Here is a 25,299-nt window from a genome sequence, read left to right on the forward strand (position 1 = left end):
GGTGGCTCGGTGTTACAGTCAATGGATAAGTAATTGCAACGGTTGTTCTTGATGTTAGAGGATGCTGCAATACTTGAAGAGTATTTGACAAACAGTGGATCTGTTGGAGATGATAGATGGGGAAATCCACTCACCCCAGGTAGGCCGCAGACCACGAATCTGGGGCTTCAGGGTCTAACCTGGAAAACGATAACCGGAGGTTTGTGAGATCGCGTTCGAGAATCTCGTAGACCGGCACTAGATCTCACTAATATGGAATGGTGGAGTATTGTGCTTCCACAGAGCAGTGTTCCGTACACTGTAATTCCGCTCCCGCTTGTGTACCTCCAATCTAGATCCCGATCCCGAAGAGGTAAGAAATCTCCTTCACACAGTTGGGAGGTCATCGACTGGGAACAAAGTCTGAATGACCAAGGCAAATGAGCCTTATTGGATGGCCGTTGGTGGAGAGACTGAGAGGTTCCGAGGAGCATCTGCCCTTGTGGGAGATAGTCAGCTTGGTTCTTGCCATGTAATCAACGCGCACATCCGGGGAAGTGCCAATGAGCTGGAATTCTCCACGATGTTGACCGCGGGTAAGGACCACACGTGGCAAATGTACTTCTGCGTGCGTACCACATGGAAGTCTTGTCAAGACAGCTCTGATTCGCTAATTTAACTCGAGCGCAATTATAACCCCCACATTACTGGCAACGTTGTTACGACATCTCGGCCTGTTACGTCTGGACTGATCCAAGAGCCTGCAAAGACGAAAACCGCTATACCATAATCGTGCTTCCACTGATGGCGACTTTGCGTGCAGTCAGCCTCCCTTCAGGTTGAGAACTCACACCATAGACAAGTGGTGTAAGACTACACTAGCATACCAGTATGTCTTCTCCCCTCTAGTGCTCTCGATCCAACTCATCTTGTTCAGCCCAAAAAGATTCATCTAGGGCATTGTCAACAAACGTGCAACACACAAAATGATACCGCTTTGTTGAATGTTTTAGTTGCCTATTCGTCCATCTTTCCGAAATACTGGCTCTAGAATCATAGGAGGTATCTGAAATTCCTGGTTTGTTTGTCGGTAAGATCAAGGAACTGGTAATCCTCCGGCATTTCTTGGTACCCTGCCCGGTCACGCCTTTTGTTTTCGAGATGGTACATTGCAGCCAGCCCAAGTGTAATGACAATAGCAATTGCGAGAGTGATGACAATGGTCATCTTGGCTGGAATGTATTGCGGCGCATCAGAGTCCTGGAACGTTTCAGGGCCAATAATGTTCCCCAGACAAAATGACATGAGAAGAATGGCGTTCATGGTAATTTTCTTCGAGTGTCCGGCATAATTGGCAGTAACCCAAGAGTACAAAAGAGGCAATGCTAAGGAAAACTCGTTAGCAGACGCGTCTTTTTGATCAAGATAACAATGCGCATGAACATACTTGAGCCAACAGTATTAATTAGGTTGATCCCTGCCAACAAACCAGACTTGTTGTTCGCAGGTAGCCATGCCATCAGGGCTCCACCAAGCAGAGTCGGAATGATCAGAGCGATGATGACGAGGCCTCGACAGTTGTATCGACCAGCAGCCCATGTTCCCCACCAGACACTGAAGAATGCTACTGCACATCCGGGAAGGCTCTGCAGTAGTGACTCTGCATCACTATAACCGAAGCTGCACAAAGATCAGCGGCATTGACAAGACTCGGCGGATGCCTTACTTGGAGATAATGATGTCGTTGAACGAACTGACTGCACCGTTCGGCACATTTGTCAAGATGACGATAAGACTCATCATCCATGTCTTGACATCCAGTAGAACCTCCTTTACCTGCTTCCATTTGAGATGTTTGTTCTCGATACCGGTCTCATTGTCTCGGACTCGCTCAAGAATAGCCACCTTCTCTGCATGAGAGAATCGACTTTTCATAGGACTGTTGGGAAGGAAAAAGAAAACCAAGATGCCAATAGCGATGGTAAGCAGACCGAAGAGAAGGAACAGAATCTGCCAGGATTTGAAATGATCGTGGTCATGTTTTTTGTCATAGAACAGGAATCCGTATGACGCCAAAGTCGAAACGATGGGTGCGATGGACGATCCCTGATACCAGATACCCATTCGTAAGGTCTGTTCGAATCTCGTATACCACATGGAGGTGAGAATAATGAGACTTTTAGCCAGTCAGCATGATACATTCAATAGTCGTCAACGGAAGAGATGAAGAGCTAACCTCGGTGCAACGCATGACTCAAAAACTCCCAACAGGACACGAAGCACAACCAGTGGCGCGAAACCCTTGCACACACAATTCATGGTCACCACAACACCCCAGATGGTCACTAGAGTTGTTATTTTCCTGGTTCAGAATAGCGGTGTGGACACGCACCATTGATTCCAAGGAATTGAGCGGTCGGAAACTTCTGAATAAGTGTGGACTGTAGAGGTTCGCAAACGAGGAACGAGACGTAGAAAGTCATTGCGAGGTGCGAGAAGCCATTGGCAGGCATATGTGTGTCCTCGATAACACCCATGACTGAGGCAGTTGAAACTATGGGTTGTCAGCACGACGGCTGCATTTCTGTGCTCAAAGGAATACTCACGGAGAGTCTTATCGGTATACTGGAGATAGTATACCGAGAACATGAGAGGCATGAGAAGCCAGTCGATTTTACGCAACAACTTCTTATCATCGATAGAAGTGACCTCACCAGCGGTGGCGGGCTCATGCTTCAGAAACAACAAGGCTTCATCGACATTCTCCGGCAAGGAGGGTCTTCTTTTCCTGGCTTTCGGGGTTGTGGACCTGGAAGACGTCTGCTTGGACGTTTTCAATAGGTTCGTGCATTGCGAAAGCTCATACGAGGAGTTGGTGTTGTGCTGGAATGATTGAGAAGCGGCCGACATGTACCGTTGATACCCCTATATAGGCACGACCATGGTTGACCGCAGGAGGATGACATTGTAGCAGATAAGGAAGTCTTCGGCGCGAACACCTCAGCGCTTCAGATAACGACGGAATTGCCCACCCTAATGGGCGCGCCAGTAGATTGATTGATCACAAGAGATCTCTTGCTCCTTTCGCGATAGTTCTCTTTCTAAGTCTATGACCAGATGAACATCCACTTAGATAAGAAGGGATTGCTAAGAGGCATTGGTGCGAGGGACATAACGAGGGGTAAGTATCAAGCGACATTAACCTAGTGTCGCACCTTCTTCTTCCAGCATAGCATGCGAGAACGTCTGAACTTTCCCTACATAGCATAGCATCCATGATGACTGTTACTGCTGTCATACTCACCAAATACTACAATGCCACGTTAACTATCCTATCAGACTTGACCTGTTCCAATGCCTATTTAGCTAAACGTATTGCCAGCTTCTCTCATCTCATAAGCACCGGATCTGGTGTCAGCTGCACCATGTTTGACCCGGTAAATTATGAATCAAGTATCAATCAGCCACGGAACCATGTACCTACATTCCGTTGGAGTGCCGGTCGCCAATCTGATCTGACCCAGGCACCTTGGCAGGAGACAGGTCTCTACTCCGCGATGTACGGCATATCCTGAGATTCGGACTCTGAATGTTACTGTAGCGTGTCATGCCATCTCCGATTATCACTTGCAAGTTGATTTGCTTAGCACTCAGCACATTTTGCTGAACCTTGAGAAATGCCGACTTGATGTTCTTTGCGACTCCGGCACTCATTGCATTGTCAATCTTTCACGAAAGCTGCCCTCCCACTTGTGCAAATAGGCTTTTTCCCTGGTGATACAATGAGAATACAATTCTGTCGCGCCTTGGTCCTTGATACTTTATAAGATAAGGGCATATTCATAACGTGGAATCATGGTTCAGCGTGACGATCCTTCAAAGCTAAAGCCCGTATCAGGGAATTTGACGCTTAGTACGGGTACGGAGTTCTGCCGAGCCTCCCGTCTTATCCGGAATGTCACCAGGCTTGCCGGAAACATGGAGTCCTTTTCTGGGACAACTTGGGCCCCTCATGGCTCGAATCTCAAACACGGACTTGTCCTTTCCGTCCAAGTACTGTATGTACTAGATCTAGTTGGGAAAGTACAGCCTGCATGCTTATCAATTTTACATCAAGTCTTATAGTTTGCGATGAGTAGAGTTCTTATCTCTCGTCAAAGTACTCTAGACTCTGGCACTTATGGGGTAGGTACATCGGTAGTTTACTGGCTAGACTACGAAGTCGTGTAAACGCAGCCTTGCCACGATTAACGTCTATGGGTTATGTCGAACAACGATTTGGCTGGACGGACCCTTTGAGTCCGGTCCCTGTCAACAAACTTTTTAATTGGAGCAATAGGAACGGTCTACTCGCAGTGTTGAGCACGAGTGTTACTAAGCACCCAATGCACAGCAGATTCCATAGCCTACAGCACGTTTTCTTTAGGAACAGCCTGCCCAGATACTTGAATGAAGCGGCTCGCATCAAGGTCTCCCTGGTCACTCTGTCAGTGTTGAGGTACTAGCTACCTCAGCGATGCCTTCAGACAGGCTGTCCAAGGCCCGCGTGGCGATTATAGGTGCTGGCGTGTCTGGACTAAGATGCGCGGACGTACTACTCAGTGCTGGTGCCACCAATGTGAAAGTGTTTGAAGCTCGTGATCGGATCGGTGGTCGCGTTCATCAGATACGCTCGAGTGGGCATCTTGTCGATTTGGGAGCCAACTGGATCCATTCAACGAATGCCAATCCAATTTTGCAACTGGCTCACGAAACCAATACGCAGCTCTTTTGGCGTCCTTCTACTCAAGCCACTGTCGGTTCTGATGGGAAGAGAAGAGATGCTAAGACAACTGCGACTCTCAGAGAGAGATTTTGGGCTTACATTGACAAAGCCCACGAATACAGCGCTCAGCACGCTGCTAATATAGACCCTGAAACCAGTCTCATGGAGTTCATCAAGGTGACAGCGACCATGGAAATCGGCCAGGATCCTGACTTTCTCCGAGACTTGCTGAATGAAGCGCAGCGGTATGGCCAGTTCATAGGCAATCCGACCTCCACACAGAGTTTGAAGTTTCTTTGCATGGAGGACGAGCCCGGTGGAACGGATGCCTTCTTGGCCAATACATACAGAGACATTCTCGGTTATATGGCCAAGCAAGTGGTCGAGAAAAACCTTGTACATTTTGGCACCGAGATCAAACATATGTCCATGGAGACAACCGGCGAAGATTCGTCAATACTGGTTGAGACACTACAGGGGATCTCCGAAACATTCGACGAGGTAGTCATTTCCTGTATTAGGATGGTTGAAAGCAAACAAAGAGAAAACATTTACACCTCCCTTGCCTGCTAGCATTTCGCAGGCGATCGAAAACCTTGGGTATGTTTGGTGAGACTCGATAAACCAGCTCCTTCTAACAAGGTATCCAGCTACGGACGACTCGAGAAGCTTTACTTAACGTTTCCGACAGCCTGGTGGCTTGAGAAGCCACAAGATCCGCTCGCCACAATGGAGGATCCATATCCATGCTTCACCCATTTCCATGATAACGCATACGGGAAGCATCCACCGGGGCTTCCTTCGAACGTGGTAGTGATATCGCTGGCTCATCTTCCTGACGGTTTCGCGCAGCCGACCCTCCTGTTTTATATTCACGGCCCCTGTGGCACCAAAGTGGTACAATCCGTCGAGACTCTGGAGCCGCACTCCGATACTTACAACAAAGCCATTGATGGATTCGCAAAACCTTACTACTCCCGTTTGGCGAACTATTCTGACCACAATAGTTCGTGCAAGCCTATCTCACACTTCTGCTCATCGTGGCAGCTCGACCCTTTGGCAGGAAAGGGATCCTATACGAACATACAGACTGGAAGCACTCAAGCACGTAAAGACCTTGAGACTCTGCGCGATGGCGCTGGATTAGGTGAGAGCACTGGGTTGTGGTTCGTGGGAGAACATACCGCCCCTGCAGCATACTTGGCCACGGTCACTGGTGCTTATCTCAGTGGTGAGCGCGTGGCCAACAGAATCCTTAAGAAATGGGAGTCATAGTGTTACCGAGCAGAAGTCATATTATTTGGGCGATTGACATGAGCTCTCAGAGAGTGTCAACAACGCCCAAACCCTATGTTACTGCTTGGTGTGAAAAGTACGTTCTGGTGGGTTCGGCCCCGGGCCCTCAGCCAGTCATGTCTCCAGCTTCCCAGGTTCTACAATCATCTGTGCATGAGGGCATTCGACCTGATCGCTACGACTGTTAGTTCGCGTCGGAGTTTTCAAAAAATGTGCCCAATGTAACCGAGGGCACGAAATGGGTAATTTTCGCGGCCTGGCCGGGGCAGCGGAGATCTCTCGAGTTTGGTGGATGCGGCACGCCACTTTCGAACCGTCGCCTGCCCAAAGTACAAAGAGTTCCATCCACTTAGAATTGTTCCTTGTACTAGTCTCCAAAACTCGAACCTCTGCTTCGTCACCACAAAGACTCCGGGGCAGGGTGCCTGATCAAATTGCATCCTTTCAACATAACGAGTAGTACAAGCTTACCCACAAGCTGCCATCGGAGATGAAGATCATAGGATCGATGGATTGTGGTAAGAGTAAGGCAGGTTGCTTACGTGCCGAACGCTCCAGGAGAAGCATGCCTGAGGCGCTGTCCATTCCCAGACGCTGGCCAACACACTTATGCAACCAGCATTTATATCAGTGCACCTCCCTGCCTCTTCAGGTTCATAACATTTGACCCACTCGTCTGTATCTCGCCGTACTTTGCCTTCTTTGATTTGCCAGATGCTTACCTTCACCGACACAATGGACAACATTAATATCACAGACCAGGAGATCCCAAATGGTGATGTCGAAGAGCTTGACGCTATCATAGTTGGTGCAGGCTTTGGTGGAGTCTATCAACTGAGGCGGCTGCGCCAGGAAGGATACAAGGTAAAACTGGTCGACTCTGCGTCTGATTACGGAGGTGTGTGGTGTTGGAACCGCTTTCCTGGAGCACGTGTGGACATCACCATTCCTCATTATGAGTTCTCAGACCCCGAACTCTGGCGCTCGTGGTCGTGGACTCAAAGGTTCCCCGGTTCAGCAGAACTGCGAGCATATTTTAGTTTTGTCGCGGAGAAGTGGGATCTACGCAAGGACACCTACTTCAGTACTCGCATTACGGCTGCGGAATGGAATGAAGAAGAAGGCAAATGGTTGGTGACAGCAGCCAACGGAAAGGTCTTTCGTGCGAAGTACTTTCTCCTCAACACTGGCTTTGCGGCTAAAAGATACATACCGGACTGGAAAGGCATTGATCGATTTCAAGGTACTTGGGTCCATCCATCATATTGGCCAAGAAACGAGCCCGATCTCAAAGGTAAACGAGTCGCCGTCGTTGGGACGGGCTCAACGGGTGTCCAGCTTAGCCAAGAGCTCAGCAAAGTGGCCGGCGAATTCGTTCTCTTTCAAAGGACTCCCAATATGGCACTACCAATGAAACAAGTTGAATACGCTGCAGACAAACAGGCTTTTCCAAGAGAGAACTATGCCAAGTTCTTTACCGAAAGGACTCAGGGCTTTGGGGGCATATTACTCAACTTTCTTCCTCGGGCCACTTTCGACGATACGCCAGAACAGAGGCAAGCTACCTACCAACGACTGTGGGATGAAGGTGACTTTCACTTTTGGTTGGCCACCTATCACGACATGATGTTCTCAAGGGACGCCAATAAAGAAGCTTACAATTTCTGGCGAGACAAAGTCAGAGCCAGGATCAATGACCCGCGGGTGAAGGAAATGTTGGCTCCAGAGATCCAACCCCATGCTTTTGGATGCAAACGATGTTCGTTGGAGATCGGATTCTACGAGATTTTCAATCAGCTGAATGTCTCTTTGGTGGATGTGAACTCCACACCAATCCTCGAGGTGACTGAAAAGGGCATCAAGACCACGGAGAAGTTGTGGGAGTTCGACTATGTCATCTGCGCTACGGGTTTTGACGCAGTCACTGGTGGTTTCAACGAGATAGATATCCGCGGAAAGTCTGGACACAGGCTTACTGACAAGTGGCTCGAAGGTGTCAAAACATACCTTGGACTAGCCGTTTCTCAATTCCCAAACATGTTCTTCACCTACGGACCCCAAGCACCCACTGCTTTTTGCAACGGCCCAACTTGTGCCGAACTACAGGGCGAATGGATCCTTGGTGTACTCAATCACATGCGAGAGAAGGGATCAAAGTCAATTAACGCCCAGGAACAGGCAGAAAACGAGTGGAGCAAAGGTGTCCACGCAATTGCAAATGCTTCGCTGCTACCAACTACAAAGTCGGTGAGTTATGCACAGCTTCATCACTACTCGTCTTCTTCAGAGACACTGACCTTGTGACAGTGGTACATGGCCGATAATATCCCAGGCAAAGTCAGAGAGCCGTTGATATACCTTGGAGGTGTTCCCACGTACTATAAAACCATCGACGAATGTGCAAAGAACGGGTACGCGGGCTTCGATGTGGTTTAGCTTTTGTTAAAGTCAGGAGACTAAAGACGAGATACTTGTGAGCTCAAGAACGGTCAGAATGCCTGAGGATCAAGGCCTCAGGACAAAATAGCGTCGTTCGAGTGAATCATGGCTGAAGTTCAAGTCGATGGGCGTGTGCTTCGACATACAACGCTCAAGTCTGCTAGTGATATACCAGTAAATGCCATAACAAGATATCGAATCGACGTGCTGTGTCCTTGAGTCTGGTAGATCTCCACGAGCGACTGCAGGAAACAGCTCAAGTCTGAGGCGACCACTCAGCCAATTGCTTGAATCCATAATCTTCAACGGGCACCGCGTTCGCTGGCGGGCCCCAGATCATGGCTAGCAGCAAGCCTATTCTGGAGTAATTGATCATGAGGCAGAATGCATGCAGCACCCAAATTCCCCAGGCTGTTTCCGGGGCAAGGACATATGGAGCACCTGGAGCTAGCTTTTGTGCCCGTTCGACAACTGGCCGCATCTTCTCCTCGTATTCGGCGAATGCAGCCGTATGATCACTGGGGAATCGGGTCAGAGCACCTGCGAGGTTGTATGCTCCAACCATGGCCAATGTTGTGCCCATGCCTGAAATAGGTGATGCGCAATATCTTTTCACACTGTCAGAGGTACAGTCGGGCAGCTTTGGAACGAGGAAATGAACTCACCCAGCATCCCCCAGTAGCACAACCCTTCCGTTACTCCACTTATCCATTTTGACCTGCGCCACCATGGCATAGTAGAAGTCATCGGCGGCCTCCATCTCTTTGATGATCCTCCTACTTTCCCAGCCAGCATCCCAAAAGTACTCCCTGAGCAACGCCTTCTGACTGTCGACGCCTTGATGTCCGCCTACTGCAACCTCGGCGAACCTTTTATCTTTCTCGTTGATGATGCTCATGAATACGGTCGACATACCATTCACCTCGGACGGTCGCACCATTATCCCCCTCCTTCCAGGCGCATGGAACCAGCGCCTCCAATCACTGTCCGTGGAGCCTTTTGGCATGCTGAAGAATCCGCCATACATCCCAAGTTGCTTCACCCTCTCGTGGTCACCATTTTGTCCAAATCCCAACCTGCGTGTTGGACTTTGAAGGCCGTCGGCTCCGACCACCAAGTCAAAAGTCCTTCTTTCGCCATTCTTAGCGAAGCGTACATGCACTTTTTCGCTGTCCTGCTCCAATCCTTCCAGGGAATCGCCAAAGATATACTCTATACCTTCTCCACCCTCATCTTCCAGTTCTTGGCTCACGTCCTTGCTTCTCCGATATAAGAGATCCGCGAGCCGTCCCCTCAGAATCTCGATGTCGCTTGTTCCCGTTTGGACACGGCCAGACTTGTCTGCCGGGATAGCAGCCCATACTCGGTTGTCTGCATCCACGAATTTTGTACCTTCCTCGCCCGTGGTGGCTGAGCGGATTGCGTTTTCGAGCCGAAGCTTGCGAATGACTGTCACACCTGCGCCTCTGACATCAATGTTCTGACCCCGTGCATGTGTTGTAGATCTTTCAAGGATGGTGATCCTAGGTCTCTGTTGCGAGTCATGGGAAGAAAGTAGCAGAAAAGAAGCAAGCGTGGGGCCACCTATGCCGCAACCAACGATCAAGATGGACAACGGTGCCATGATCTCTTGTGGAATGAAGGCTTGTGTGACAACTCTAGGCAACTCCTGAATCGGCTTGGATTGTTTTGTTTCCTGTTTGTTGGGCTGGCAAGGGATATGGTAGACGATTCTAATGCTTTGTTCGTACCTTGAAAGAGATTCCTTCTAAGAGGAAGCTCTCGGAGCTTTTATGATCGATACATGTGTCCATCTTTGCTGGATATCGAGGCGTCACCGTATCCCTTCGGACGATGATGGCATGCTGGCACCCGAGTGTGACTACCTGTTGCAAGGCGAAAGAGTGATGGCGCAGATAAAAACGTGCATTGCTGGTTACTCGGGAGAAAATGCAAGCTTCGGAGATCCGAGCAAAATACGGTCCGAAAACCTTGACGGGTCTGCTGTCATGGCTGTCCAATTTGCTGTTAGACAATAAATGTGCATTCTAAAGAGGCAGGTTCGCCGAGCACACCTCATCTTGACCAAGACTCTCTTTGAAACTTTCCTTCATAGTGTTTCTCGTTCTCAGCATGTTCTGATTGAGGAATTGAACAATGTCATCCACACCTTGAGGCTCATTGATCCAATGGCCGCCATCCTCATACTCATACAACCGAGCATCCATTTGCAAGGAATGGACAAGCGTGTCCCGCATCTTCCTTCCATTCTTGACAGGGACAATACAATCATCGATTGCGTGGCCCAGAAAGATTGGAGTGGACCGGAGAAGCTGCCATGACAATTGTCCTTGAGACTGCTGACCGAAGTATGTCTTGTGGACTGCACGTAGAAGCTGCTCCTCGTCGCTGGTGTTGGAAGAAGCTTTGAGATTGTCCACAATGCTGGCAAGCGGCATCCAGCTGCAGAGGCCGATCAGGCCAGCGAAGTTGTGACTGACAGCGAAGAAGGTAGACAGTGCCACGGCAAATCCCTGGCTGATCCCTCCCAAGAAGATGTTTTGTCGAGGTACAAGCGTCTCTTCGGCTCTTATCACGTCCACGAGGCCACCGATACTTTGTTTCAACCCTTCGGGCTGGATTTCCTCTTGATCCTCGAGTTCTTCGACTGACCATATATCGAACCATTGAGACATTGTGGTGTCGAACCGTTTCGAGTGAAGAAGCGGTGCTGCGGGGAAGACCCATTTGATGCCTGGGAACAGATCTGGAAGAGTGCGTGGTTGCTCCGCAGGTTCGGTCGCCTCGCTCTCGAAGAACTCGTCCGCAAATTCTTGGGCAGTGCTGTCTCGGCCATGGAGAAAGATTACAGTGTGGGTGTGCTTGCTTGTCGCTTGTCGGGAAACGACGTGCATGTTGATGAAGTGAGTAGGAGTACTTGTATGCTCGGGCAGAATGGAATGATCGAATAAAATTCTGCGAGCCCCAAGGACAAAATTTCAAATAATGACAAGGTCCTCGCTGGTACCACACAAAACCGCCGCCAGCAAACCATATGGGCCAAGCCCTTAACAAAGGCAGCCTCCCGAAATCACATGACACCGCGTTGACTTCGTGAAACGACGCGTTACTTGGATAATCCAATAAACAACACACGCTTCCATATCACGACCCTGGTCAGACCAGCCTGAAATCGACTAAGTTAGGGGCTTCGCTCCTGCAGACCTGTTGGACCACAATCTGGTGGCTTGCAGGAATGATGGTCAAGATGTTGATCCAGAGGTTTGTACATGCAAGTGTCTTGACCGACTACATGTTATTCGACTCTCGACGACGAGCTTTCCGTCTGTCGACGTCCCATGTCACGTTGGCGCTGACCCGACGCAATCCCACAAATCAGCAACACTAGGCCGCAGACTTCAGGCCTTGCGAAAGACGACTGATTTGGTATGCTCATCGCGTGCACTGTTCGTGATGATTTGACGTTGACGCGCTATTGTGCTTCACTCAGGCCCAGCATTCGAAAGCCGTCCTCCTTCCTTATCTTCTCCCATCGGAACCCTTCCTGATCCCAAGACCGCCGAGGCGATGGGCGTCAACAAACTCTGGGACGCCATTCGAGCAAGGTATCCGCAAGAGAAGGAAGACACTGTACCTCTGCCACAACTTGGTGAAGAGTACCTGAGGAAAAATGGTCGACCATTTCGGGTCGCCGTGGACGTCTACCCCCGAATTTTCGCGGACAAAGGTGCTACCGATGCGATTCGAGATAGCGGTGGCATGAACCACGCATCCAAGAATGTCTTTTACTTGGCTATGCACTTCCTCGAAGCCGGCGTTCAACCTGTTTTTGTTTATGATGGTGACGGCAAGCCGGCATTCAAGCGGCAGAGATACCACGACTACCGTCGATTCACCAAAACAAAGCGTTTCCTCCCTAGAGCTGAATCATCTACGACGCGTTCCGTCGAGGATAAAGATCGTGATCAGAGTTTGGCACATATTGTTCAGCTGACCAGAGAAACATTCACCATTCTTGGCCTGCCTTGGGTTGACGCAACTGGTGAGGCCGAGGCCGAATGCTGCGCCATGCAACGAGCAGGATTGGTTGACGGAGTTGTTACGACAGATGGCGACGCGTTCATTTTTGGCAGTAGCCTAGTGCTAGATCTTTGCAACAATGAGGGAAACAAACCTCGCAGAGCATACGTCTACACTTCCCGAAACACTATGAGCCGTGGCTTTTGCCTTTTGTTTGCTCTGGTCAGTGGAGGAGACTACACCAACGGCCTGAAAGGCTACGGTCCGAACGCGGTACAAGATCTGTATGATGCGTTTGGTGAAGAGCTGAACAGAATACTCGGCTCCGAGGAAGACGTCGTGGAGAAGGTTGTCGCTTGGAGCGAGCAATTGGGTACGAAGCTGAAGCAGTCCTCAATTCCTCGATCGGGAGACCTAGCGAAGAAGCTGTCTCGTGGGTTTCCAAAAGACGTTGTCCAACACTATCTCGACCCCAGCATACACCCTAGGAACGATCTGAGACAGTGCTTGCCTGAGGACGCCTGGGTACGGCCGATGAATGTTTCGCGCTTCCGCCTCCACACAGAGGAGTATTTCGACTGGAAAGGTCGTTATTACGCTCGCAAGTTCGCCAAGAATATTTGTCCAGCCCTAATGGTGCGATATCTCATGATACAAGGCTTGCAACGCCATACCCGGCAGCTACTACCTGAGTGTGGCTTTCGGCTTGACAGAGCGAAAGTGGACGATGTCGCAAGGATCAAGGTCTTCTATAATCCGGAGCAGTTACTGCAGATGAAAGTATCTGCCGAGCCCGTCATAGAAGGCTACCTGCGAGATTTCAAGTTTGATCCATCTAAAGATCAGTTCGCTTGGCTGCCCCGGTGGCTGATCGAGTATGGCGCACCTGTCTCCTATACCTGGTGGCACAACAGCAAAGGCAAAAGTCTCACCAAAGCTGTACCTCGGAAAGCTCCGAAAGCTAGGAAGCGGTCGCAGCCTGGTGCTAGCAATGATGACAACGATGTTGAACCGACTACACCACAGCGGAAGAGATATCGTGCCAGGCCGACGACCCAACCATTGGCACCACAACCAATGTTTGCGCCATCTCTTTCCCAACATTCTGCCAATTCCAGTGTTGATCTTCCTCCCCTTGCAGCTCTGTTCAACAAGGACCTTGAATGTTTTGGGCCCCATGCTGCCCACGATATGTCGACGCCTGAATTTGACAAGGATCTTTCCAGAGCAACTAACCTCAGCCGACTCGATGCAGGCAGCGTTGAAGTCATTGAGCTAAATTCATCTCCATGCTGATAAGAAGGCCATTCTCATAGCACTGTGATACCAGGGCGAAGGGTGTGTAAGGCTGGGGCCGTCACCCGCAAACAGTCCTGCGGTGTGTGCAATTCGTTATTATCGTGACCCATGGCCTTCAAACTCCACTTTCTTACTGCGGTTTCGCGACTTTAGTCAAGGCCTTGCAGCATCGGCCTTTGATGCTGATGACATGATTAATCTCAAGCGCTCAACACTTTGTCTAATGATCAAGCTGATGTCAAGTGTAAGGCGGTTGACCCAAGTGGACAAGGTGCGTCGCTAATTAAAAGCGGCGTCGTCGTATCCAATGTCAAATCCAGGGCGTTGCCGCTTTTTTGAGCCAACTCCCAAGACAACTCCATGTAAACTAAGCTGCTTTGTGCTCGGATTGGAGAATGGAAACCTTGAAACACGACATAACTGCATCATGGGTCAGGATGCATTGCATTCAGGGCGACCGTTATGTTGGAAGTGGTGTAATCGAAATCTCAGGAGAGCTTGTCAGGACAATGAATATAAATATGGAGAATATAATCCAAAGTGTCTTGTTATGCCGAACATGACAAATTGCTTTCCAGATCTCAACAACCACGACAATCGACTATCTACAACACATCTCCTACTAATCGTGAGAATAATGGAGGACCAGCAAGCATCGAGGCAAGACTATGGAACTCTTCCACCGAGTGCCAGTGGCAGCTTCCATCCTTTTACCGTCAACACGCCCCAAACTGAACTTGACAATCTGAAGACATTACTACGCCTGAGTAGACTCGGTCCGCCATCATACGAGAACAGTTTACCGGATCGCCGCCTAGGGCTATCATTTGACTGGCTGCAAAATGCAGTGAAGCATTGGTCTGAGCAATTTGACTGGTGAGTGAACCCACCCCGCTGGAATGCCACAAACGACAATTGACCACTTCCAACGTAGGCGAAAGTCTGAAGAACACATCAATTCCTTTCCCAACTTTGTTTCTCCCATTCGCGATGATGATGGCAAGGTCTATGACATACATTTCGTGGGACTGTTCTCCAAAAGAAGAGATGCCATACCGCTGCTGCTCTTGCACGGATGGCCAGGTACGTACGGAGCAGCGGCCACCGTGATGCCATTCATACTTGGATGATTTTTGGCTGAGCATCGTGGTCTGCAGGGAGCTTCCTCGAATTCCTGCCAATACTGGACAAACTGCGGCGACAGCACCGCCCTGACACGTTCCCCTACCACGTTGTTGTCCCTTCTCTACCCGGATATGCATTTTCGACCGCAGCGTCAGTCGACAAAGATATGTGTTTGGAGGATACTGCCCGGCTGCTCAACAAGTTGATGATTGCGCTCGGGTTTGGATTCGAAGGGTACATCGTGCAGGGAGGCGACGTCGGGAGCAAGGTGGCTCGCGTGATTGCCGCAGAGCATGACGCCTGTAAAGGTATGAGCGGCATCATTGTGGGAAAGAATGAATTTCGAAACTAATGTACCATCTCTCAGCAATCCATAGTGAGTCAGAGTCAAACCGCCAGTTGTCATTTCGGTCGTTGCTCACGCCAGCGCCCAGTCAACTTCTGCATCATGGCGGAACCCGACCACATCGACGAAAACATTCCGATCTCTGCTGCTGAACGGAAGGGCCTGCGTCGCGCGAATGACTTCAAAACGTTTGGCAGTTCATATGCCTTGCAGCATGCGACGCGTCCCAGTACGATTGGCTTTGCGCTAAGCAGTAATCCTGTAGCCTTGCTTGCATGGTATGTTCTGACCGGGTGCCTTAGACTGGATGAACGTTGAACTGATGCTGCGCTCGCAATGTAGGATATCGGAAAAATTTCTTGACTGGAGTGACGAAGAGCCTCCTCTTCATGTCATCCTGGAATCAGTGACTCTGTATTGGCTGACCGGTTGTGCGGCATCGGCATTGTGGCCCTATCGACAGGTGAGCATCTTTCGTTCCGTTGCAGGACTGGCTCCTTTCGGCCTTGTCATCGGAATCGCCTCATTGCGCAAACGCGTAATGGATTAATTGACCTTTTCTCCAGCTGTTCACCCCAGGCGTTATCGGAGCGCATGAAAACCCTGCCTGGCATATCCCGCACGGCAAACCATTCGGGTACTCATGGTTCCCAATGGAGCTGGCCCCAATCCCTCGCGCGTGGGCAGCAACCACTGGCAATCTCACCTTTTACCGACAACACGATCAGGTATGTTGGCAGACATCATGATCGACGATCACAGGCTGACATGATGGACAGGGCGGCCACTTTGCGGCGGTTGAAAAGCCTGACGAATTGTTGAACGATTTCTCGGACTTTGTGCGACAGGCATGGACAAATAAGACCACCTGAGCACACATTGCAGAGCAATGGCAGCTACCTGATATAGGCTTCCTCCTCGACCATGTACCTATGCACGCCATCAAGACCTTGCATGTAGTCGAATGTGTATCTCTTTTCTCCAATGACTCCAGCGTACTGAAGTCGCTGTTTCAGCTCCTGGTCGTACCCAAGCTTCTCCTCAGCCGGAGCATGCGTCTCTTTTACGGTCCGAGAAAGGGAATGCCCAGCATTCTCTGCAACGAACCTGCTCCCACACAATCTTCTTAATCCTTCTGCAAGTGTTGCCGGAGCATCAACATTCATTCTGCCGTCTCCCCTCCAAGATTTGTAGGTCATACGGAGCTGGGTCGCAAGAATCAGGGCCAACATGAGGAGACAGCTCCACGTGCTTGCCTTGTACACATCTGTGGTCTGTGCTTGTGTAAACGGTATGCCAGGGATCATGACCAGTATCAAGTCTGAAATAATCGCTGCCGAAGACATGGATGCCAACGAAAGATCTCGGACGCGAAAACATTTGTATACCGAGGAAAATGGTGTTCTTTGAATTCCAGCGAGGATCGTTTCCGATGCGGGTTTTGCAGGGCTCTGTGATAAGACAGCATAAGGATAAGATATCCGCAGTAGCTGCTCTTTGCGTTTGATCAAGGACTGAATAACCACAGCGATGATAGTCAAGAGCGTACAGGGCCCGAAGTGACCACTGTTCATCCAATCGTTGAAGCTGCCCGCCGAGACGCACCAATACCCAAAAATGATCGCGGAAAGGATGATTATGAAAGCCAAGCAAAGAGCGTCTGACAAGAAAGGTATGCCTCTGAGCCGGACTGTAAATTCATTGATCAAGGTCCTGGCAGAGCTGGTAATATTTGCATACCGAGCGCCGTGCGACGGATTGTGGGTGTTGGAGAGTAGCATGGCATCGTCCAATCTGACCAGCCCGTACTTGCGAATCCCCCGCTCCTCGAAGACACCTAGGGCGTATCGGCTTGCTTCAAGTTCTGCCTGAATTTGAGCCTTATTGGCTGCCGAAGGCAGACTCCGTAAGTCTTGGACAAGTGGTTCGTGGACAAGAAGATCTGCTGTCGTTGCGACCCTGGACGGATCGGTGAAGACTCCACTGACTCTGCAGTGATTCAGTGTAATGATGGCAAATACCATGATGAGACAACCAATCAAGCATACTTCGATGAATCGTACCACGGACATGTTGACTACCCATACTGGGCTGCATGGTTGTTGAGCGGAGACTTCTGTTTTGCAATATGCTGTAGCTTTGACATTCATCGCGTCGCTTGCCAAAGCCACCACCAGTCCTAGAAGGAATTGAACTTGTCCGGCAAGAAACAACACCCAATGACCATTCAGTAAAGCCTTCCAAAACGTGAAGGACAATCCTAGTGAAAGATAATCAGCAGTCAGGCTCATGCTCGCTGTAGCGCCTCCAGGCCGAGCAAGCTGATAGAAAGGCTCCATGAGTTTGAACGTTGAAAAGACCACGAGCCAGGCTGATTGTAGACACACTCCGAGCAACGTGGGTACATACATGGCGAAGAAGAAGTCCGCATGCGTGAAAGTTTCTGCTTCCGTAGTGGATGACGAAACGGTGGAAGTGGTTGTACTGTTGTTTCCATCCTGATTCGCAGGGCTAATTGTTGTCGTAACGGAAATGACCCCGGCTGCGGACTGTGAAGGCGTTAATGAGGTTGTCACATAATGAGTATTGGTGACCTGGTTTGCCGTAGCCTGGACGTTCCCACTGCTGGACGTAAATCCTCCTGATGTCACTGCGGCATTGTCGACTATGCTGGTGGGACTTTGAGAGACAGATAGAGATGACGCCTGACTGCCAGACGTTCCGGAGCCAGAGGCCGACGCAGATGTGATAGCCACTGCATACGACGATGATCGGTCGCTAGATGATGAAATTGGTGAAAACGTGTTCGATGTCGTGGCGTCGGCGTGTGTAGTAGCGTCACTGCTGGATGCCGTGGTATGAGCACTCGATTGCGCTACTGTCGTGCTGGCCAACACTGCAGAGGATGTCGCAAGAGGCTGCGTCGAGGAAACGACAGAGTCGGTCGAGGCAGTGCCAGCATTGGTCGTGGGTGATGTCTCACTGGTCAGCGTCAGTTCCGCCGAGGATGTCGGTTGTCCAACCGTGACCGACGCAGCAGCTGATGATGTCGGAGCAGTGGCGGACGTCAGCGATGACGATGCAGCAGTTTGTCCAGTGCCCTGCTCGCCAGATGAAATGCTGCCGGTTGTGGTGGGAGTAGTTGAGACAACGGAAGTGTCCTGAACCGAGCTCGATGTCACTGGCTCCTGTCGCTCCCAAAGGACTCCTATCTCTTGTATGTCGAGGCCCCTCCTTTCAACGCCGTGTACTCTGGACGCATCTGGATGTGCAGCGATCGCGAGCTCCAGCAACAGGATGCAGCAGGCGAATGCAAGGAGAAATATGGACAGAACCCATGTCTTGTTCGCGTTGGGCCGATAGAACTGCGCATGATCCGATTTGTATTCAGAAATCGAAGTAAAGGACGATCGCAAAGAGATTCGGTTCGAATGGCGAAGGGGAGCGCCGTCATCAAAGGATCGTTTCTCGTTGTCTTGACTGTAGATTGAAACCGAGTACCTGCTGTTCCTTTTGGGGGTTATTTGTAATTCCACGCTCTTCGCGCTCAATGTCGCCATGATAGCAAAAGGTCACACAGGGAATATGACTGTTGTTCCGAATACGCCATCATCGATATGGCTCGGACTTGGATACGTGGGCGGCATGGAGGTAACACAAAGGACATGGGCTTCGCAAGGGTTAACAGCATGCGAAATGGCACGAGCATCGAGGACTGGAGCAAGTAGGTACTTTGGATCTGCAGGAGTTAGCATGTCACACGGGTTCTATCGTTGACGCGATCCACGCATGCCGGGAGGAGCTCCTCGAGGACAGGACCATCTGGATTCAGATCCGGCGTGGACGGTGGCGGTTGTACAAGGAAATTGATCCAATCAACAGCAGTGCAGTCTGGACCTGATCAAATGAGGGCCACGTCTTGGAGATGCAAGAAATGGTGAAATTTGGTTTGATTGCTGATGACACTGGGAAAGCCGGTGGACGCCACGCAGGGCAGATGCAGAAGCTTAACAGATGATCAAGAATTGTTCTGAAGGGCGCAGCAGAGACTGGACCACGTGTTCAGGTTTGATGAGTGGACGGAAGATGCTGGAGCAGAGTGCGCAACCAGAAGCATGATAGAAGTTGACAGGCTTCATGAGAGTGTCACTGTGTCAGTGAATGTCAACAATATACAATGAATTGTGTAGGAGGTTAATAAGATTATAGTGGGCGGTCACCCAAAGCAAGCCAAGCAAGTCAAGCAATGTCCGGGCTGCCTCGGCTGTCAAATTTGGCCCATGCCCGGGAGCTTGAACCATGAATAAACAAACCACCCCCGAATCACAAGCTGAGAATCCCTGTCATCTCCATGTCAAACCTTTCCTGGCTACGGCAACGGGCCTTTCTATCGACGTCAGTCAAGTTTAAAGTCTTCCAACGACAGTCAACACACGACTTTCTCATCTCAAGCACAGCTACAATCCACCTTCAACTGTTGTTAACGCGCCAAAAAAGCACTGACTTCCGCATCGGGCATTGTGCGAGATAACATGATGGGTATTTCTGGTTGTGGTACAATCTACACAACAGCTGAGTACAATCTCCAATCAGCGACATGGCAGATTCTCTTCAGACCTCAATCTAGCATGTCACCGACGGGGAAGCCTGGCTCGTGTCCCTCGGAACGTGTTCCAGAGTCCGTGATCACGATCGAAGCTCTTTGTTGTTGAGATGAGTTCTGGAGCTCTAGCTCCAATCACTGACGGTCAGCCCGAAAATGATATCGAGAGACGACGACGCTAATGATCACGGTCCATAGGTTGGTCTGTTGCTTGGTGGTGAAGCTGATGCTCGCGATCATCCCAGATGGTAGAAATATCCCAGTTTCCCACCCCATCCAGTGCTTTCTTTTCTCATCACTCGCCCACGCTTTCCAACTATAGTCGCTCTTTACAGCAGCACCACACTCGTTTCACAATGAAGTCCTCAACTCCCGTGATCGCCGCTCTGGCTGGCTCTGCCTCCGCAGCTTGCTCTTCATCCGTCACCGAGATCTGCCCGACCAACGGTCTTGCTGGTTGCTACCTGTCCACCATCTACGATGTTGGCTGTATCTCCACCAGCGCTACCTCCACCGGAGCATGGGGAGACTGGACCAGCTCCAGCACCACGTCTGCAACCACGACACCCACCACCACTGCGACCACCAGTGCCTCTAGCACTGGAGAATGGGATGACTGGACTTCCAGTACCACCACGACCGCCGCCACTACTTCGTCCGACGGCTGGGGTGACTGGACCAGCAGCACCACAACTGCTGCTACCACTTCGTCCGATGGTTGGGGTGACTGGACCACCTCCGCCACCACTTCGTGCGACACGACTAGCAGCACTCCTTACGTCGTCACCGAGACATGGGAGGAATGGAGCACTGCCATCACCATCACCGAGCCAGGCTGGGATGAGTGGACGAGCAGCACCACTGCGCCTGCGACCACCACACCTTCCATGATCACCGAGACCTGGGATGACTGGGACAGCAGCTCGACCAAGACCAAGCCGTCGACCACCATCCCATCCATCATCACCGTGACCTGGGACGAGTGGGACGGCAGTTCCACCAAGACCAAGCCGGCGACCACCACGCCCTCGGTCATCACCGAGACCTGGGATGACTGGGGAAGCACTGTCACCATCAGCACTGACAGCAGCTCGAGCAAGAAGACAAGCTCCACCACCGCCTCGGTCATCACCGAGACCTGGGACGACTGGGGAAGCACCGTCACCATCAGCACTGGCAGCAGCAGCTCCAAGGCCTCAACCACTACCAAGGCCTCCACCAGCAGCAAGGCCACGACCACGCCAGTCACTGTCACCTCCGTCTCCACTGGCACCTGGGACGACTGGTCATCCGTCAGCTCCTCCGATAGCTCCTCATCCACCGGCTCCTCATCCACTGCCACCGACGGCACATGGGACGACTGGGGTTCTTCCACCGCCGCCAGCAGCGTGTCGACCAAGACCCCAGATGCCACCTCCACATGGGCCACCTCATCCTCATCCGCCGCATCCTCCACCAGCGTCTCCCCCGCCGTGTGGACCGGTGCTGCCGCCTTGCCCAAGGTCGAGTTGTCGATTGTGGCTATCGCTGCTCTTGCCTTTGCTCTTTAGAGAGATGCAAGTACTCGGCATCCGTTGTCATGCACTGCGGAAACAGGAGCTCGGAGTGGTTCTGGCGTTGTCTGACTTTCTTTCTTCTTCCCCTCCACCCCTTTCTTCATAGATTCTGACTGGGAGGTCATTCTTTGGCCACGAGCTACAGTAACGATTTCACTCTTAATTTCACCTCAGTTAGTTGTTTGGATGTTGAATGACATTTAAGGAAAATTATACTTATGCAGACTTTATCATTCCTGTGGCTTTGTATGTGTAGCGCGATATTCAATATGGCCGTCCGAGATCAATTCTTTATTTGGTATCCAGTTCGTCCTTCATTCTATCCTTGAGCTTGGCTGCTTCCTTGCAAGGCACCAAGAGAGTCTGAGGACCTCTCGACCCGAGCTGCTGCTTCGTCCATCCGTACATCCTGCCGATTTGGGTGTTGACGAAATCAGTTGCCCCGATGAATTCGCGGTCCCAGGTGGCCTGTGCCGCTGGCGAGATGGTGATAATATGACTTTCGACATGACCGAGGAATAGGTAGAAGCTCTGCAGAGCCATCAAAATGTCGTAAGCATTGGATCCTGAAATATTTCCCACGTCTGTGTCGGGAAACAGCCTTTTCTGCAAGTCCAACGAAGTCTGCCGGCCATAACCATTCTCGCTACGATACTTCACCGTGATCGGACCAAGTCTGTCAAGACAAGACGTGATGATGCGATGCATGATCTTCATGCCGCTGCTGATCTCATAGTCCGAGTGTGTTATGCGGGACATGAGATGATCGCATATGTCCCGCAGTGTCTCCATGGACGCATAGGTTGCCCCCAACCAGTATTGAAGGAAGCTTTCTGTTCTCTCGTTTTCACCTTTGGGTCCGCCACGCTGAGTAATCGCCTTGTTGCCCTCTTCCTTGGCCTCGATTGCGGCTGTCTGCAGCTCCGGCGCGTGAACTTTCTCCCTTTCAGACGGATCAACCTTCGTGATGCGCACGGCCCCTGACTTGAATTGCGGTTGCTTCGAGACGGGATCCCATTGTTCTGCGTACGTCAGCACTTGCAAACCACAAACAACATGTAGCACATACGGCGAGTCAATTCGTTGGCTGCTCTTGACCTCCCCGTGTGGTCGTCAAAATAACCAAAGTGAAAAGGGATGAAAACCTGCCCAACGGCCATCAAGCCCACCCGGGCTGGCACTTCAATCTTTCCGCGGCGTGATTCCACGACCACAAGGTCGCCTTCCTTGACTTTATACTTCTTCGCATCCTTCTCAGAGATCTGGACATAAGGCTCGGGATCGGCTCCCTGAAGCTCTTTCGTTCTGCCCGTCTTGGTTCGAGTGTGGAAATGAAGTGGCCGACGACCGGTTGACAGCTGCAGTGGATAATCCTGGTCGACACCTTCGAATTCTGGTTGGTAATGACAAGGCTTGAGTATGGCTCGGCCTGCCGGATTCATGGCTTTGTACTGGTCCTGTTCCAACAATCACGAGATTAAGCTTCGGACGCCAGAAGTCTTCGTTCAGAAGAGCTTACCTTGGTGTATGGTGCACCAGTTTCGAGGTCGTGTCCGAATGACTCGCAATACTCGACGTCGGTGAAGAATATCCCATCGTCGAACAGCCTTTCTTTACCATAAGGATACCTTTCCGTGCAAGGCCACTGAATCCCCGACCCGCCAGTAAGTTTATCATAACTCAAGCCAGAATAGTCGCATGGTCGACCTTTGGATAATTTCTTCCAAGCTTCGAAAGCTTCTTCTGGATAGGTCCAGGTAATCAGCGGGTCACCGTCCTTGTCCCTAAAGTCCATTCGTTTGGCGTAGTCCGCAAATATCTCGAAGTCGGACTTGGCCTCACCCTGAGCAGAGTCAGCTCGTCATCTTGCACGCTACAACAACCACAACTACTCACAGGCGGTTCCACTGCCTTGTGCGATATGTGAACAGTTCGATCGACATTTGTAAAACATCCAGTCTTCTCTCCCCACGCAGCGGCAGGCAGTACCACGTCCGCAATTGCCGTGGTCTCGGTCGGAAAGATATCCTGGACGATCACGAAGAGGCTTTCCTTTGTCAAAAGTTCTCTGGTCATTTGCAGATTAGGTAAACTGACAAGCGGATTCGTCCCATTGATCCAGAACATCTCAATCGAGCCAGCGGCGATGTATTTCAACATATTCTCAATGTGAGTGGGTTGATTCCAGTGCGGTACATGTTCGTAATCGATGTTCCAAAGATCGGCCAATTCCTGCATGTGAACAGGGTTAGAGAAATTGCGGAAGCCAGGATATTCGCCGTCGCAGCCAGCCTCACGGTTGTTTTGGGCTGTTGGCTGGCCATTCATTTGGTAGATTCCACTGCCAGGCCTGCCAATGTGGCCAAGGAGTAGGTTGATGTTGTTGATGGCACAGGCACTAGCAGTGGCTTGATTGGACTGATAAACTCCTTGCAATGCAGTTGACAGGAGCGACTTGGCGTTTCCTAAGATGTCCGCCGCCTCGATGATGTCTGCTTCAGACACACCGGTGATCTGTGATACCTTTGAAGGAGGGTATTCTTTCACGACGTCGCGTAACTCTTCCCTTTGGATCACATGTTTGGAAACGTATTCCTCGTTGATGTATTTCTTCGCGAACAGCACGTGTTGGATGCCGTTGAGTCTGAATGAATTGTTAGTCGCCCGAATTCATAGCCATGGAACACCCACAAAGCCAGGTTGGTGCCAATTCTGGGCGCAAGATGCAATGTTGCCTTTTTCGCGGAGTCGGATTTTCTGGGATCAATGACGATAAGTGTGGGAGGCTCTGGCCCTTCCAACCTGTCCAATATTCTCGCCCTGCTTCACTGTTAGAACCATGGATTGAGTGGGAAAGGGACGCCAGTCCCGAAGAGTGTCCGATGCAGCTGAGAATATGGATGCTGCTCCTGCTAAAGGGATTGCTTGCTCACCACAGCACAGTTTGAGTTGCCGACATATTGTGACCGACCATCAGAATGCAATGGGTAAAGTCAATGTCAGTGTATGAACCGGGTTGACCATCCGAGCCAAAGCTCTCTCGCATTGAAGCAGCTGCAGTCGCTGTGCAGAGACGCGTGTTACCGTCCCTGCATGTTTCGTAAGGTGTTGTAGTGAGTGGCAGAGAGCACCTGACTCACATATGCAAAGTACTCAAGCCTGCTTTCCCAACAACCGCCAGAGTATAATACTCCTCGAGAAACAGTTGACCGGTCGTGTAAAACCCGATACCATGATTCGTCAAGCGACGTTGGACATCTCGAGTCCGCTCGACAATCAAGTCCATGGCTTCGTCCCAAGTGGCGCGCTCAAGCTTGCCATTCCGGCGTATCATGGGGTATTTCAACCTGTCCGGGTGCTGTAGAGATTTCCAACTTTATAGCATCAGATAGCAGGACATCAAAAGTCGTCCAGAGACGCACGCATAAAGACCCTTGGGTCCTAATCGCCCCCTGTTCACCCTGTCTGTTGCTCTTCCACGGATACCGACAATTTTTCCATCCTTGACACCAATATCGCAACCGCAGCCATTGCTATGAATCAGTATCAGTATTATTCCCTTGCAACGGTCAAAGAACACAACCTGCACATCACACATGCAGCTTGAACCCATGTCTCTGGCTCCTCGATGGTGACTTGGTCCACTCGATCGGGCCAGACATGTTTGTAAGGTTTCCGCTCACCCCAGATATCTTCAACCGCATTTCGTGTAGACACAGCCATGATTTACAACGTAGCCGAATATGGGAGTGTCCACATGTGTGAGGTATGAGACAGAAGTTGTACACGTCGTTGAACAAGGCAACCCAGCTCGGCAACGTCAGAGGTGCTCGTGTCCGGTGTAGGAAAG

The 25,299-nt window shown here is 50.8% G+C and overlaps 10 protein-coding genes across 10 annotated transcripts; 5 read left to right on the plus strand and 5 right to left on the minus strand.

The window, feature by feature from the left end:
• Positions 1-1,032: 1,032 nt before the first annotated feature.
• Positions 1,033-2,830, minus strand: EDD37DRAFT_672837 (major facilitator superfamily domain-containing protein; the record flags this gene model as incomplete). Its single annotated transcript, XM_062819459.1, has 7 exons — positions 1,033-1,391; positions 1,427-1,659; positions 1,706-2,155; positions 2,216-2,324; positions 2,372-2,533; positions 2,586-2,712; positions 2,789-2,830. The coding sequence occupies 7 exons, from the start codon at positions 2,828-2,830 to the stop codon at positions 1,033-1,035; spliced, it is 1,482 nt and encodes a 493-aa protein (XP_062667123.1).
• Positions 2,831-4,495: 1,665 nt separating this feature from the next.
• Positions 4,496-6,019, plus strand: EDD37DRAFT_687934 (uncharacterized protein; the record flags this gene model as incomplete). Its single annotated transcript, XM_062819951.1, is given in 3 exon segments — positions 4,496-5,258; positions 5,278-5,344; positions 5,395-6,019. 3 exon segments carry the CDS (start codon positions 4,496-4,498, stop codon positions 6,017-6,019), a joined length of 1,455 nt encoding a protein of 484 aa, XP_062667124.1.
• A 756-nt stretch (positions 6,020-6,775) lies between these two features.
• EDD37DRAFT_652612 (uncharacterized protein) lies at positions 6,776-8,476 on the plus strand (the record flags this gene model as incomplete). Its single annotated transcript, XM_062818467.1, has 2 exons — positions 6,776-8,287; positions 8,348-8,476. The coding sequence occupies 2 exons, from the start codon at positions 6,776-6,778 to the stop codon at positions 8,474-8,476; spliced, it is 1,641 nt and encodes a 546-aa protein (XP_062667125.1).
• A 259-nt stretch (positions 8,477-8,735) lies between these two features.
• On the minus strand, positions 8,736-10,103 carry EDD37DRAFT_659096 (oxidoreductase; the record flags this gene model as incomplete). Its single annotated transcript, XM_062819016.1, has 2 exons — positions 8,736-9,087; positions 9,145-10,103. 2 exons carry the CDS (start codon positions 10,101-10,103, stop codon positions 8,736-8,738), a joined length of 1,311 nt encoding a protein of 436 aa, XP_062667126.1.
• A 307-nt stretch (positions 10,104-10,410) lies between these two features.
• On the minus strand, positions 10,411-11,730 carry EDD37DRAFT_106209 (lysophospholipase II). Its single transcript, XM_062809179.1, has one exon. It carries the CDS (start codon positions 11,392-11,394, stop codon positions 10,528-10,530), a length of 867 nt encoding a protein of 288 aa, XP_062667127.1. The 5' UTR covers positions 11,395-11,730; the 3' UTR covers positions 10,411-10,527.
• EDD37DRAFT_106145 (PIN domain-like protein) lies at positions 11,731-13,971 on the plus strand. Its single transcript, XM_062809178.1, has one exon. The coding sequence runs from the start codon at positions 12,068-12,070 to the stop codon at positions 13,814-13,816; it is 1,749 nt and encodes a 582-aa protein (XP_062667128.1). The 5' UTR covers positions 11,731-12,067; the 3' UTR covers positions 13,817-13,971.
• A 485-nt stretch (positions 13,972-14,456) lies between these two features.
• Positions 14,457-16,174, plus strand: EDD37DRAFT_672851 (Alpha/Beta hydrolase protein; the record flags this gene model as incomplete). Its single annotated transcript, XM_062819460.1, has 8 exons — positions 14,457-14,695; positions 14,754-14,902; positions 14,977-15,252; positions 15,312-15,320; positions 15,379-15,568; positions 15,633-15,753; positions 15,857-16,018; positions 16,070-16,174. 8 exons carry the CDS (start codon positions 14,457-14,459, stop codon positions 16,160-16,162), a joined length of 1,239 nt encoding a protein of 412 aa, XP_062667129.1. The 3' UTR covers positions 16,163-16,174.
• A 12-nt stretch (positions 16,175-16,186) lies between these two features.
• EDD37DRAFT_652617 (uncharacterized protein) lies at positions 16,187-18,850 on the minus strand (the record flags this gene model as incomplete). The annotated part of the gene is made up of 1 exon (XM_062818468.1): positions 16,187-18,850. One exon carries the CDS (start codon positions 18,848-18,850, stop codon positions 16,187-16,189), a length of 2,664 nt encoding a protein of 887 aa, XP_062667130.1.
• Positions 18,851-20,187: 1,337 nt separating this feature from the next.
• On the plus strand, positions 20,188-21,748 carry EDD37DRAFT_637540 (uncharacterized protein). The gene is made up of 2 exons (XM_062817048.1): positions 20,188-20,972; positions 21,066-21,748. The coding sequence occupies exons 1-2, from the start codon at positions 20,250-20,252 to the stop codon at positions 21,441-21,443; spliced, it is 1,101 nt and encodes a 366-aa protein (XP_062667131.1). The 5' UTR covers positions 20,188-20,249; the 3' UTR covers positions 21,444-21,748.
• EDD37DRAFT_672859 (putative periplasmic nitrate reductase) lies at positions 21,488-25,172 on the minus strand (the record flags this gene model as incomplete). Its single annotated transcript, XM_062819461.1, has 9 exons — positions 21,488-22,471; positions 22,519-22,906; positions 22,969-23,292; positions 23,346-24,093; positions 24,141-24,269; positions 24,383-24,538; positions 24,590-24,823; positions 24,872-24,982; positions 25,033-25,172. 9 exons carry the CDS (start codon positions 25,170-25,172, stop codon positions 21,741-21,743), a joined length of 2,961 nt encoding a protein of 986 aa, XP_062667132.1. The 3' UTR covers positions 21,488-21,740.
• Positions 25,173-25,299: the final 127 nt, after the last annotated feature.

The sequence above is a fragment of the Exophiala viscosa genome, assembly GCF_022695815.1.
Source record: "Exophiala viscosa unplaced genomic scaffold EDD37scaffold_10, whole genome shotgun sequence".
Taxonomy (NCBI): Eukaryota; Fungi; Ascomycota; class Eurotiomycetes; order Chaetothyriales; family Herpotrichiellaceae; genus Exophiala; species Exophiala viscosa.